Source organism: Colius striatus, chromosome 3, assembly GCF_028858725.1.
Source record: "Colius striatus isolate bColStr4 chromosome 3, bColStr4.1.hap1, whole genome shotgun sequence".
NCBI classification, from domain to species: Eukaryota; Metazoa; Chordata; class Aves; order Coliiformes; family Coliidae; genus Colius; species Colius striatus.
Genome location: NC_084761.1, coordinates 35,675,300 through 35,689,182, shown reverse-complemented (window position 1 = coordinate 35,689,182; position 13,883 = coordinate 35,675,300). Strand labels below are relative to the sequence as shown.

Genomic DNA, 13,883 nt, shown 5'->3' with positions numbered 1-13,883 from the left:
ATTTTTTAAAATAAAATAGATAATCTTGCTTCCCTGTTCAAGATAAGATCTTAGTTGTTAGTGACAGCTGTTAAAATGCTGCTAAAAATAGACACAGTGTCAACCACTAAAAAGCTAAGTGCTCTTGTGAACCACAAGCAGAAAACAAACGAGGTTTCTACAGAATTTGTGGAAAATCTATGAGGATCTTGCATGTACTGGGAAAAGTGCTTTATTCTTCCAGCAGACATCTCTGCATGTAACACGAGGAGGGGGAATCAATTAGGACAAAAGATAGACATATTACCTAAAATTTATTTTCTCTTGCCCGTTTTTTCTTAAAAAAAAAAAAAAAAAGATGATGATGCAAGACAGACTGAGGCTACCTCCAGGCATTTCAGATGCTTTTTTTCATTAACACCTTTGCCCTTAAAATAAAAAAAAAGAATAGCAGGTAGAGTAAGACAAAAGAAGTGCAATTCAATCAGCCAAATACATCGTTACTGACATAAAAGAGTTGTCCTCTGTATGGTTGTTATTGATAGATCACCTAGGTGTTTTTTGCATGACTGCAATTTGCCAGGTTACTTGAAGAGTTGCGTGGAACTTTCCTCTGCCTTGGAATTGCAGCCTCCAAACCATCCGCAGTACCTCTGCTTGATTAATAAATTAGCTGTATTTCAAACCAGTTGTATGACACGAAATGAGTAAAAAGAGAGAGAACAGAAATGTTCACACTCGATGTTATAATACATCTCAGTAGGTTCCTCCTTTTTAGCTACATTATGGCTAAAAATAGAGCCCTAGTGTAGGCACAGTGAAATATGATTTGCTTCCAATAATACAGCAAACTAATTGTGAAATTAAGCTATTGAATGTGCCATTATCTCCAAGTCTGGCCTTACCCGCACTTTATGCTTCCCTGTTTAACATTTATCAAGTCACCCACAAACTCTGACAGATGCAAACAACAGCTGATATGATACTTGCATCTTCCAAGGCCCCAGTCCCACAGAGGCTTCGGCACAGGTAAAACTCCCTCTTGGTGAGCAGCCCTTTTAAAGTGTCTAGAGATTTCATTGAAGGTATTAAAAATAAGGCAAACTTTTTCCGCCCTCCAGTGCTCGACTTTTTCTTTAAGATGTTTAAATGAAGAGACATTTATTACCCATACTTAAAAAATAATCACCTTTAAAAGATCTTAGCCACAAGTGAAATATTAATTTAAAACCAGTATCGATGTTAGCGGCGATTTTTTTTTTTTTCCTTTTTTGATGCCTGAAACCAGGATGGGTTTTTTCTACCGCAGCCGCACCAGCGCCGCGGAGACGCGCCCCTTCCCCGGCGTTATCCCGGAACGGCGAAGACAGGTCGAGGGGCAGAGGGGCCCTGCCTCCCGCGTCTGGCAGGAGCGGGAAGGGGGGCGGAGGAAGGCGCAGGCCCAGCGGGGCTGGAAGGAGGCGGGAGGTGCGTGTGCGGGAGGAAGTCTACTCTTGAAATCCTACCTAGGGACGCACCGCTCCCCGCAGCCCGCCCAGGGGCCGAGAGAGAGAGTCGGAGCGTGGAAGGGGGTGTACGGGCCGCCGCCGCCGCCAGGGCCGGGAGAGACGCTCCGCCTGGGGAAGGGCGCGGGGATACACTCCTCCCCCGCTGCCTGCCCTGCCTCCCTGCCGCCCGCCCTCCTTCCCTTCCTCCGGCGGCTCCACGAACCAGGAACCGCGGCGGCGGCGGGCTCCGTGCGTGAGAAACCCCGCGGCGCCGCGCCGCCGGGAGCCGCCGGGGCGGGCGGCGCGGGAGGGGGCGGCAGGGGCGGCGCGGCCGCCGGGCGCTGCGAGAGGCCGGGCGGCACTGGCACTGGGGGGTGGGGGGGGGGGGGGTGCTGAAAAAGTTTACACCCTCACTACTCTCCTCCCTCCTCTTCCTTGGTGGCGCAGATGGGAGTTTTACCTGGAATGACATAAGTTTTTTTTTCTTTTTTCTTTTTTTTTTTTTTAAAGAGGGTGTCTGTCTCACTCTCTCCCCCGCCTCCATTCTCTGCCTCCCCCCCCCAAATCCCCCCGCCCCCCTCCCGTCGCCGGTGCTGGATCCACCCCCCGCTCCCCTCCGCCGGCGGGCGAGGGTGTGACCCGCGGGAACACCCACCCACCTAGGCGTCCATGGTGGGAGCTGTCCGCCCAGCCGCGCCGAGCCGCGCCGAGCCGAGCAGCGCCGCGGCCACTCCTCCGCCGCCTCCCTGGACCGACCCCGCCAGCAGCGCCCAGCCGGTGCCCGGTCCCGCTCCCGGCCTTTCCTCCGCGTACTTTTTTTTTTTTTAATTTTTTTTTTTTTGTGGCGGTGCGGACTCTCGGATGGTTCTCTGGCAGTAGCCGGGGGCCGTGCCTCCTCCCGCCGCGCCACCATGTCGTAGGGGAGGTGAGTGCAGCGCGGACACTTGCGCGGAGTGCGGAGCGGCGGTGGGGGGGTGTCGGGCGGGCGGCGGGGGCCGGGCGGGTGTCCGCCACACCAGCTGGCGTATCCAGGTCATGGCCAGTCCCGTCCTCATCGGTGAAAACTTCACGGGAATGACATGTCCATTGCTCGGCAGCGCCCGCGCCAGCGCCGCGGGGAAGCGCGGCGGCAGCTGCTCCGCGGGTCGCGCCGCCAGCGGTGGGAACTGCCGTCGCCTCGGCCGGTCCCCGCTGGGACCGCCAGTGCAGGGTCGATATTTGGCAGAATATGAAAATAAGAAGGGCACGTGACACCCAAAATCCTGGGGACGTTTGTGCTTTCGCTGTGACTACTGAATGCAAACCCTCTTACGCGGGTCTATGCGTTCATATCCGTGCGTGCGCGCAGGGGGTGATTTCGGACGAAGGTGCGCGGTGCCCCAGCGCGATGCGCGGCGCTGCCGCCTCCCGGCGGGCTCAGCCCCCTACCTGGCTCCCAGGGACACCGCTGTCACCCTGCAGGGCGGCGGAGCTGTCCCCGCCGGGGCGGGGGCGCACCTGGGGGTCGGGCCGGGGCTGGGGCCGGGAGCGGGGCTTGGCGGGGGCCGGGGCCGTTGGGGAGCGGTACGTCAGCGGTTGCCGGCCGCTTGCCGGGGGATGGGGGCGTTATTGCGGAGGGAGTTGCGAGCGCATCGCCTGAAAGTTTGCTCGACGTCTTCTTTTTTTTTTTTTTTTTTTTTTTTTTTTTTTCCCACCTATTTGCTTCCCTGGGAAAAGGGTATTCCCGCAGCTGGGACGCGGGCACCGAAGGGGAACACGGCGGGGGGAGCTGAGGGCTGTCCTAGCTGCCCCTCTCGCTGCTCCAAGGTGGGGGGAGGCAGCGGGCGGGTGCGGCCGGCGGGATGCGCGCCTGCCGCGGAGCGAAGACAGCCCGGCGGAGAGCGGAGGACAAGTCCTTGAACCCTCCCGCGCTCCACTCCTTTTTTTTTTTTTCTCCTTTATTATTGTTATTTATTTATTTGTTTGTTTTTCGGTTAAATCACCACTGCATCGATACCGGGTATATTCATGCGCCGCTGAAAGGCGGAAATCCCGGGCCGGCGGAGAGGCGATGCCCGGCCCTGCCGCCGGCGCGGCGCGGACACCGGGCGGGGGCGGCCGCGCCCCGCGCACCTCACCTGCCCGCGGGGAAGCCTAGCCCGCCGCCCCGCGACCCTTCTCCGGGGCCGCCTCCAGGCGAGGTGCGGGGGGGCAGTCGGGGCCCCTGGTTGCCCGGCGGGGCCGCGGGGCCCCTGTGGCTTTAAGGAGATGCGTTTTCCAGCCTGTGTCGCAGCAACTTTGTATCAGTCATGTCGCCCGGCGGGTGAGTGACGGCGCACGCCAGCCAATGGGGCGGTGGCTCAGCCCCAGACGCGCGGCCCTCCACGTCCCACCCGCCAATGAGGGCGGGCGGCGGGCGGGACGTAAACTTGAACTTTATAAGGGCATGTGACATGTTTTTAAAGGACTTGGCACCTTTTCCCGTCCCCTCCCGGGTGCCGCTCCGTGTCACCGGGCGGTGCGGCGCAGCGCGCCTCGGGCGGGCGGGCAGGCGGGGGAGGGGGAGTGAGCGCCGCCCGCCCCGCCGCTCCGCCCGCCTCGCCGTTCCACTCCGCGCCGCCCTCTGCTCCACTCCGCGCCGCGCCGGCGGGGACTTGGGAACGCACCCCGCCGCAACAGGTACCGCCGGGGCCGGGGCCGACGTGGGGGTCTTTGGGGTGGGGAGGTACCGCTCTCCCCGACCCGCACTGGGAGATGAGGCTGACGGAGAGGGGGAGGCACTTCGGTGCTCGGCACCGGGGAGACACCCCCTTCCTGCCCTCCGGGTGTCACGATGATAACACAGACCCTCTTTGACATGGGGGTGAGGGTGGAGAACAGTGTTAGCCCGGAAGAAAACCCGCGCTTTTATGCCTCGACTGGGGGTCTAGTCGGCGGGGTGGAGCAGGCGGTCTCGGCCAAAAGTGGGTTTGGGCTTTTAGGATTCCTTCTCGCGCGGCCGACACCCGGTGGACGCCTGCGAGAGAGGGAAGGAGCGAGTGAGCAGCCGGGCACTGCTGGGCTCCCCCACGCGTGACAGTCCGGGTTGTACCTGCGGGAAAGCGCGGGAGGGCGGAGGTGCGGTTGGGGGTGCAAAGCGGTGCCTTCTGCCCGGGAGCTGCGCTGATGCTTTGCGCAGCGGAAGGCAGATAGAGAAATAAGCTTGCGCGCTGCCTGCGTGGCTGTGAACACGCGTGTGTGTGCGAGGACGGAGGGACCAGCTCCTCCCGCGTCCAGCTCTTCTCGTGATCCGCGGGTGGCGGTACCGGGTACGGCGGTGCCGGGGGCAGCAACGGCAACCAACCTGCCAGCCATGCTCCTCTGCCCTGCAGAAAGCGGGGTTCCATCCAGTCTTCGACGATGAAACTCTGGTTCCTTGGGCAGTTTTATGTCAGCAGAGCATCTTTCTGTCAGGAAAACTTCCCTCTACAAACACCGAGATTTATGAAGGGGGAGGTCGCTTGAGCCATTGGTTTAGCTTTTATGAAACTGAATTTGATTCAGATTTTCTCATATCTAGGTGACCTTTTCATTGCAGGGATACCAGATACCATTTGTTTTTTTTTTTTTTTTAATTTGAATGTTGCTGAAAACCTGATTTCATGCCCGATTGATTGGAGACTCGTGCTGCAGAGGGCTATGTTTGTTGATGTGTTTGGGGGTGAAATACATAACTCATGGTGTCCGAGTACTTCTTGGTGAGGTGTAGAGAAACTGCTGTGCTCATAATATAAGCTTCCTACTGCAAAATGTCAGCTGCACATGGTCTCGGTTCTGATCCGTAAAACGAGTCGGCTTCTGTTATGGGTGTTTTAGCCCATAGTCAAATTCACTTTGCGAAAGTTAGTAAAAAGACATATCTGTGCAGTAGGGGAAGTGTGGATACTGTGGATGAACATGCTAGTCAAGTTGTAATAAGTTCTGCTTAGAAGAACAAAACCAAACCGTTAGAAGATCGTCAACCCTGGAGGTGATTATTCGGTTCTGGTATCAACGGACTCAGAGGTGACAGAAACCAGCACTCCCGAAAAATCTCTTTACTGCTGCAATTCTTACTAATTTATATCTGTCATTTTAAACTGAACTTGCATCAGGCCACAAATAATCTTTCTTCAGTTTTTTGATCCTCTCGGATATATTTACCAGACAGTGCCTCTCTCTCTGGAAGAATAGGACCAGGAGTCTTTTTCTCTCTTTTTTTTCCCTCCTTTTTCCCTCCTTTTTTCCCTCCTTTTTTTTCCTCCCTTTTTTCTCCCTTTTCCTCCTTTTTTCTCTTTTCCCCCCCTTTTTTCTCTTTTCCCCCCCTTTTTTCTCTTTTCCCCCCCTTTTTTCTCTTTTCCCCCCCTTTTTTCTCTTTTCCCCCCCTTTTTTCTCTTTTCCCCCCCTTTTTTCCCTTTCCCCCCCTTTTTTCCCTTTCCCCCCCTTTTTTCCCTTTTCCCCCCCTTTTTTCCCTTTTCCCCCCCTTGTTTCCCTTTTCCCCCCCTTGTTTCCCTTTTCCCCCCCTTGTTTCCCTTTTCCCCCCCTTTTTTCCCTTTTCCCCCCCTTTTTTCCCTCCTCCTTTTCCTCCTCCTTTTCCTCCTCCTTTTCCTTCTTTTTCTCTTTCCTGTGACCCAGATTTATTTGCTGAACTTTTAAAACATGCTTGCATATTGATTAGGTATGAAGTTTGAAATACACTGCTGTGGGAGGGGTCGCTACAAAGCTTGTGGATGATCGCAATGTTAGGCCTATAGCTGATATTTTCTGGTACTCAGTGATTCTGCTGCTCCTTCTGAGGGTTAAAATTCACTTATATCTTAATTTTAAGCCTTAACTAAGTTTTCCTGTTTTCAGAAATTCTGGTCACTCACCTCTGCAATTGATTTCTCTAGGAATTAGACTTGCTCAGCAATTAAATCAGGGGTAGACAATTATCTGGGAGTGACTTTACGTGAAAGTAGGCACTTACTGTCTGAAAATTTTGGGCTATAGGAACATGAATTGATACACAAAATGATGTTCTAACAAAATTTATGCTTGAGGGAAATCTAGGCATAGGGCCTTAGATATGTAAGGCAAAGAAGTATTTGAGTAATTAATTTAGAGATTTTTTTTTTAATTTGTTTTTGTAATTTTGCTTAAAAAGTAATGTCAAGTAAAGGGGTTAAATATTAAAATAAATCTTGGAAAACTAATGCATTCTAAAAGGAAAAATATTTGCATAATTTTGATATTGTAATTATTGGCCATGGAGTTTCTAAAGTTCTAATAAGACTATGAACCAATTCCTTAAAAAAACATAATAATATGTTGCTGCTTGTATGTGATTTTCAGAATAACAGAGGCTAGGTCATGTGTTTTGCTCCTTGCCTCAAGAGAGTGGCATATGGCATGGGAGGGGTTTTTTAGGGTATATTTTAGAACAAGGTTTGCTTTTATTTTTTATTCCTCATGCTCTCTGCCATGGAGGTTTGTAGAATTGGAGAGCCGTTTAATAGCTGTGCATCCCTACCTATGCTGATCCCCTTCCTCTGTAGCAGAAAATGTTTCCCTGTTCAACATTGGCACTACTTCTGTCTCTGCATAGCCCATCCTTCATTTCTCCTCAGGTGCCTGTACAAGCAGTTTGTATAGCTGTGCAGGGGCAAGTCAGCACCTGGCCTCTCAGAAGTACTGCTTCCTTATAAAGCATCCTGTGTTATGCTGGGTGATGAAGAGATACCCTCTTAGTACATCAGCTTCTCTTGCTTTGCTGTCCCTGTAAGCATGGCAGTGGAAGGTCTCTGGAGGAGCAGAGCTATGATGAACAATTTCCAGGGGATTTGTGTTCTGCCTGCCACCACCGTGTCCTCCTTTTAGGACTTACCCAATTGCCCTCCTTCCTTGCTGCTGCCTTCCCTTTTTTCCTCCCAGGTCCTTGGGTGAGGGAAGCCCACGGTGCTCCTAGCATCGGCCGACGAGGGTGGATGGCTACTGTGCTGATACTACTGAGCTGCTCCTTTTGGGGCAGGGCAGGGAGCAATAATTTGGGTCTTTTTTGACTACTGAGTGGTTTTCTCTTCGAACCCATAGGGCTGTCATATCCGTGAGACCTTTTCGCTCGGTTTGATTGCAATTGGACAAATGGTTGAGAGATGATGGATGGGGCAGGGAAACGGGACTGGCAGGCAGGCAGAGGGGAAGATAGACAGAGTGAACGGATATGCTTTGTTTCCTTAGGAAATTAGGAAATTTCCTTAGGAAGTCACACTGTCCTGACAATTTATTAATGTTATTTTTTTTGTATGTGTCTTTGCTAGTTATGGAGACAAAAGGATACCACAGCTACCCAGAAGGCTTAGATATGGAGAGACGGTGGGGTCAAGTTTCTCAGTCTGTGGAGTATTCTTCTGTGGGTGCTGGAGAGCAGACTGATGACAGTAACTACATGGAGATTGTAAATGTAAGCTGCACTGCCGGTGCTTTTGCAAACAGCAGCACTCAAGGAAACAACAAAGAAAAACCTGAGCTGCTCTCCTGCCTGCAGCAAGACAGTAGTCAGCCTGGTCTTTTGCCCTCTGACATCAAAACTGAAACAGAGTCAAAGGAGCTGTCGGCAACAGTGGCTGAATCCATGGGTTTATATATGGATTCAATACGAGACGCTGATTACCCCTACGATCAGCAGAACCAGGGGAGCCCAGGAAAGATCTACCAGAACATGGAGCAGCTGGTGAAGCTCTACAAGGAGAACAGCCATTGCTCTTCTCCTCTTCACAGCGCCAGCAGGCCTTTGAGGTCTTTGATGTCAGACTCTGGGAGTGCTGTGAACGGTGGTGCCATGCACACTATTGTCAAAAGCCCTATCATGTGTCAAGAGAAAAGCCCGTCGGGCTGCAGCCCTCAGAACATGGCTTCCTCAGTGTGTAGTGCTGCAGGAGTTAACTCTGTGTCCTCAACTACTGCTAACTTTGGGAACTTTGCAGTGCACAGCCCCATCAGCCAGGGAACTCCTTTGTCACGCTCGCCGAACGTTGAAAACCGAGGATCTATGTTGCACAGTCCTGCACACGTTAGCAATGTCGCATCTCCGCTTTCTAGCCCTATAAGTAGCATGAAATCACCAATTTCTAGTCCTCCCAGCCACTGCAGCGTGAAGTCTCCTGTCTCCAGTCCCAATAATATCACTATGCGATCTTCTGTGTCCAGTCCTGCAAACCTGAACTCGAGGAGCTCCATTGCCAGCCCTTCCAATGCCAATAACAGGTCCACTCGTTCTAGTCCAGCAGTTAGCACTGTGGGATCGTCCGTCTGTAGCCCCGTAAACAACTCCCTGGCATTCCCGGCTTCCGGCACACCAGCAGGACCTAGCAGAGGCCAAGATGCTGTTCCCAGTCCAGAAACAAAAGACAAGGGTGCTCAAGAACTCGCATTTCCTAAGATGGAGGAAATGGAGAATGACATCTCCAACAGCAGTCAGATGAACCTTGTTCAGTTCATAAAGCCTGAGCCAGATGGTTCATTTGGCAGCGCGTGCATTGGTGACAGCAGCAAAATAAACTCTGATTCCCCCTTCTCAGTACCAGTAAAGCAAGAATCGGCCAAGCATCCTTGTTCTGGTGCCCCTTTTAAAGGGAATCAAACAGTAAATCCTTTCCCATTTACAGATGGGTCATATTTTTCTTTTATGGATGATAAGGACTATTACTCTCTTTCTGGGATTTTAGGACCACCTGTTTCTTCATTTGATGGAAGTTGTGAAGGGAGTGGTTTTCCAAATCCAGACCTGCGTGTGGGAATTAAGCAGGAGCCTGATGATGGCAGCTATTACCAAGAAAACAGTATACCATCCTCTGCCATTGTGGGTGTAAATTCAGGTGGACAGTCATTTCACTACAGGATTGGTGCCCAAGGCACCATATCTTTGTCGCGGCCGGTTGCTCGAGAGCAGGCATTTCAGCACTTGAGCTCCTTCCCTCCTGTTGGCACGCTAGTGGAAACCTGGAAGTCGCATTCGGAGTTGGCATCCAGAAGAAGTGATGGGTATCCAGTTCTAGAGTACATTCCAGAAAATGTAACCAGGTGAGCAGGCAAATTACTACTTTTTTTTTTTTTATTATTCATACACTGCATTAAGCAAACAAGGTGTGAATTAAAATGGAGACCAGGGCAGTATTTCTGAAACGGATGCGTAATTCTATGTATTTCAGTTTTCATCATTACGTTTGCTGCATTCTTGCTGTATTTTATGCTGCCTTTAATAAAAACCAAGTACTGGCTTTACTGTTTAAAAAGCACATATTATATTCTATTGTTATTAGATCTGAAAGTATAGCTTTAGTATGTTTATGAGCTCTTACTACTACAAATGTTGTTTTTCCCATAATGAGAGCTTAGTAAAATTGCTCTCGTGTGTCCTATAATGGTTATTCTTTCCTGGCTGGTGCTTGAATGTGTTGTACCTCAGATGAAATGTTGAGAAGAGGATAAGAAAACAATAGTGCCAGGAATCTGTTTTTGTAAAGATGCGTGGTTATAAGTTTGCACTGGACTTTAACTGGTTAAGTTTAAAAACTAAACCCTACAAGTCTGTGGCAACATATTATTTCTGTGTTTTAACTGTAGGAACATTTGGTTTGTATATATAGAAAAATGCCTCCAGAAGGAGGAGGGCTGTTAAAACTTGACACATTTGAAAGGGATAAATGGATAAACTGATCTCCTCACTTCTGGTGGGAGAGAAATATCCAAGTGTCATATGAATTTGTATTTCTTGGCTGATTTGCAGAACTGCGTACTTCTTCGGCAAACAGATGTTCACGTATCTCATGAAGGACCCTTACCTTCATAAACTATCTAGTTTCATAGTCAATATTACAAGTTATCAAGCACATGTGACAGTATGACTGAGTTAGAATAGTTAGTTACACGGCCTCTTAATTTGTCAAACACACTTACCAAAGGTTTGTGCTAGAGCTAAGCAAAACAGTAACAATTTGCATTTACCTTTCTCAGGTCTTTTTTCCTGATAAAGAGATATGCAACTTCCTTCAGTGAATGAAACATCTGCTTTATTCTTAGAGTTGGGTAAAGCGGTTGCTTAGTGTTTTCCATATTTGTACAATGCTCAATAGTTCTTAAGAAAGTAGTATGGCGGTGAAAAACAGAATATCTAAAATAATGGTGCTTTTGAGGAAGAAAAACAGCTCATCTACTAGTGAGGAAAAGAAAACTTTAAAGATTTGTATTTTATTCTTTGATCTGTACAATACCTCTGCAATCTCCTTGCCACTTTGCAAGCAATACTTAACTTTTTTTGGTCTATATGGATCAAGGAAGATGAAGTTACTGTTTTCTAGTTATTTTATCTGATGAAATTTTCATATATCTCATTATTTAAATAATGAGAGAAGTTCACTGGAAGACTGATCTGACATTAGTCCACAGTAGTGTTTTTCATCTGTTTCCTTTTAGACCAGTAAATAGATCATCTGTGTCAACAGGCTCGATGATGACACAGGCTTGATATACTTTTCTGACTTTGTTTTCTAAGCTGATATATCAGTAAGATACCTTGCAGGATCAAAATCCTGACATTTTTAGCATTCAAAAATGCTAGTGCAGGTGTGGAATTCTGTTCAGGTGATGGAGATCTGCAGGTTTGTGACACTTCAGGCTTCTTGATCTGTAGTTAGGATTAGGACGTGTCATTGCTTCAAACCTCAGCCCCCATTGCTTAGATAAGTATTGCTCTTAATCTGCTCTGCAATGGCTTTATGCTAACAAGTGCAGCTGGGGACCCCTGCAAAGCCCTTAAAGACAGATTTTACAAGGTAAAGTCATGTAGAGGTCATTTTAGTAGTACGGATGTGAAAGCATAGGTGCCTGCTCAGATGCTCATTTGCCGATGAGACAAGTCATAAAGACTCTGTAGGATATGACACATAAAAACTCACTCTCGCTAATGAACCTTGAGTTGATCTTTCTCGTTTTTGTGCAGCATTACAGACAAAACAGAGGAAATCGTGGCCAAGTTTGCTCATGCCCCAAAGTGTTGTGATTAAACATGCGTAGTTTAAAACTACATCAGAACCTGCAAGGTAGATTTCAGCTGTCGCATGTCAGTGTCGTATGGGGGCTGCAAGGTCTCTCTTTCTTCATGTCATCAGAAGGGCAGTCAATTTTTTTTTCTGATGTGTGTTGACATATCAGACATCATACATTTTGCAGACTTCTACAGCACATGATTAACCCTTCAAAGTCTGCAACATTTTAAAATTTTTGGATTTCCTAAGTGTTCATCTGTTTTGCATATACTTTTACTGCAATATAAATTGCCATAAGCAAAGACTAAAATGAAAGGAAAACATAGGCTGCATTGACTCTATCAGCATTAAATATATCTTGTTGTGTCAGCATTGTTTTCTGAACCTGGACATTGTACCCATTTTGGACTCCTTCTGACTTGCTGCTGACATGATGAAAAGGAGTGAGTGACCAGGAATAATGAAGATGTTTCATGTTGAGATTTAATCTTTTGAATATTACTCTTTTTTTTCTATTAGAATATCACCTTTCTTGAGTCCATTGTACTTGCTGGTTGTGTCTAATACATACTCTAGGCATTTAAAATGCCTTGCACCTAATCAGCTGTGCCAAGTACCCACTGTCAGCTAGAACTTTTTTTTTTTTCCTTTAGTTGCTTTTATTAGATGTCCACAGTTGTGATTATTTTTAAGTTAATTGGTGGTGACTTTCTTTATGACATTGCAACTTGGGGTATTTGGAGAGTGAGAGTCTTTTAAGCAAGACAAAGTTCTCTTATTTTCTTTTAAATGTTTTTCTTCTGCTAATATGCATACAGAATATGTCTTTGCTTTTGAAAGATTTTTACATGTTTAATTTTTAATAGAGGATGAGTCATACCTGTCTGTCTGTCTGTATAGATCCCCTCTCCATGAATTACATTCTAAGAAATAATGATTTCTAAAGTAATAGCAAAGTGGGCTTGAAAAAGTAGATGTGTGTGATCATGTGATGTCATTGGTGAAAATCTATACCAAGAATCCAGATTAAATTTCACTTTAAAGTGGGTACTCATCTAAATCAGGGTACTAGTCTGAGCCTAACGATTGTACCAATTATGCAGTTTTCAAAATGGCCTAGGAAAATGTCATGGTTGCCTGAAATAACAGCAAAAATTGAGGAGGATGACTTTTCTGCTGCATTAGCTCCTACCTAAAGCTTCTTCTGCAAATGTGTCTTTTCTCTCCAATTTCCATATTAATTCATATATGTATGTACACAAACATACTCACTTTTCTCAGTAGTTGTGGTGGAAACAAAGGGCTGATACTCCTACTGTAGTTTCTTCCTGGCAGTTCCACTGGTGTAATCTGGTGTGGGATGAATTCACAAAGTTTGGTGTGTTATTTAAAAAATGTACTGTTTTAACATAAATTGCATACATTTATCCATAATGATATTTCAATTATTGTAATGCAGAGAAGGAGATTTCTCTTTAAAACAATGTTTCAGGATATTTTAGAGGCTAATTTATGTCTATTAAAAAAGAGTTGAAAGATTGTCATTCATCTCTCTGTGGTCAAATCTTTGATCAAACATGGTCAATGTTTTAGAGACCTCTGTAACTGTCTGTTCCTCTCATACCTCTGTGTTCCTGAGACATTTGCATGAATCATAATTTTTTCACAGACCCTACTTGTAGCAGCTCTCAAAAAACCCAACCCAACTCAAAACAGAAAACCAACCCAACAACATGGTTTTCATTTACATGTGACCTTTGCTGACTTGAATGGACAATTCTAGTTAAAATCTGATTTCAGGCTATTGCAAGTATTTTTGTAAATAAACTTTTATGTTAAATATTATCTAGAATAGTCACTTATCAGAATTATACCTGCCAGAGAGATAAAGGTCTGGTAAATATTATTTTTAGAATTTATGAATGGCCTTGACCTCTGTTTGCTGACGGACTTTATAGCAAAAAGATCATGCTGTTAAAATATTCTCTGTGCTTGTCAGGTCTGTTATCCATTTTAGCTTCCTACAAATGTACTGTGCAAACTTATTTTGCCAATGATTGTTTCATATTGTAGACTGTAGCCTTAAATCTGTACCCTTTTTTTTCAGTTTGAAAAGTTATACTTGTTTTTGTAGGTTCTTGTATAATTTTGTGTAATTTTTAACAGCTCTGGCTATAATCTTGATGCAGCAGGGACCTCTACATACATATATATATATATATATATATATATATTTATTTGTTTCTCACTGAACAATTTAGGAGTCTGTATTAACAACTTTTCCCTTAACATTATACACAGATATTAACTCCTGTGCTGTGGCATGGAAATCCACATCACTGGAAAATTGTGTTCCATAAATGGGTTAGGTGTTCCAAATCTGGAGAAATAAGAG

The 13,883-nt window shown here is 47.0% G+C and overlaps 1 protein-coding gene across 3 annotated transcripts in view; it reads left to right on the top strand.

The window, feature by feature from the left end:
- The first annotated feature begins 1,691 nt into the window (after positions 1–1,691).
- The window catches only part of NR3C2 (nuclear receptor subfamily 3 group C member 2), a 217,987-nt gene continuing 205,795 nt past the window's right edge, over positions 1,692–13,883 (top strand). Inside the window, exons 1-2 of one of the 3 annotated variants that reach the window (XM_061992259.1) lie at positions 1,692–1,715; positions 7,763–9,524. In XM_061992259.1, the coding sequence (XP_061848243.1) occupies positions 7,765–9,524 (1,760 nt within the window). In that variant the 5' untranslated portion in view covers positions 1,692–1,715; positions 7,763–7,764. Of the gene's footprint in view, positions 1,716–1,873; positions 2,392–4,028; positions 4,125–7,762; positions 9,525–13,883 lie in introns of those variants that run through there. The other 2 variants (XM_061992257.1, XM_061992258.1) reach the window with 2 other exon arrangements.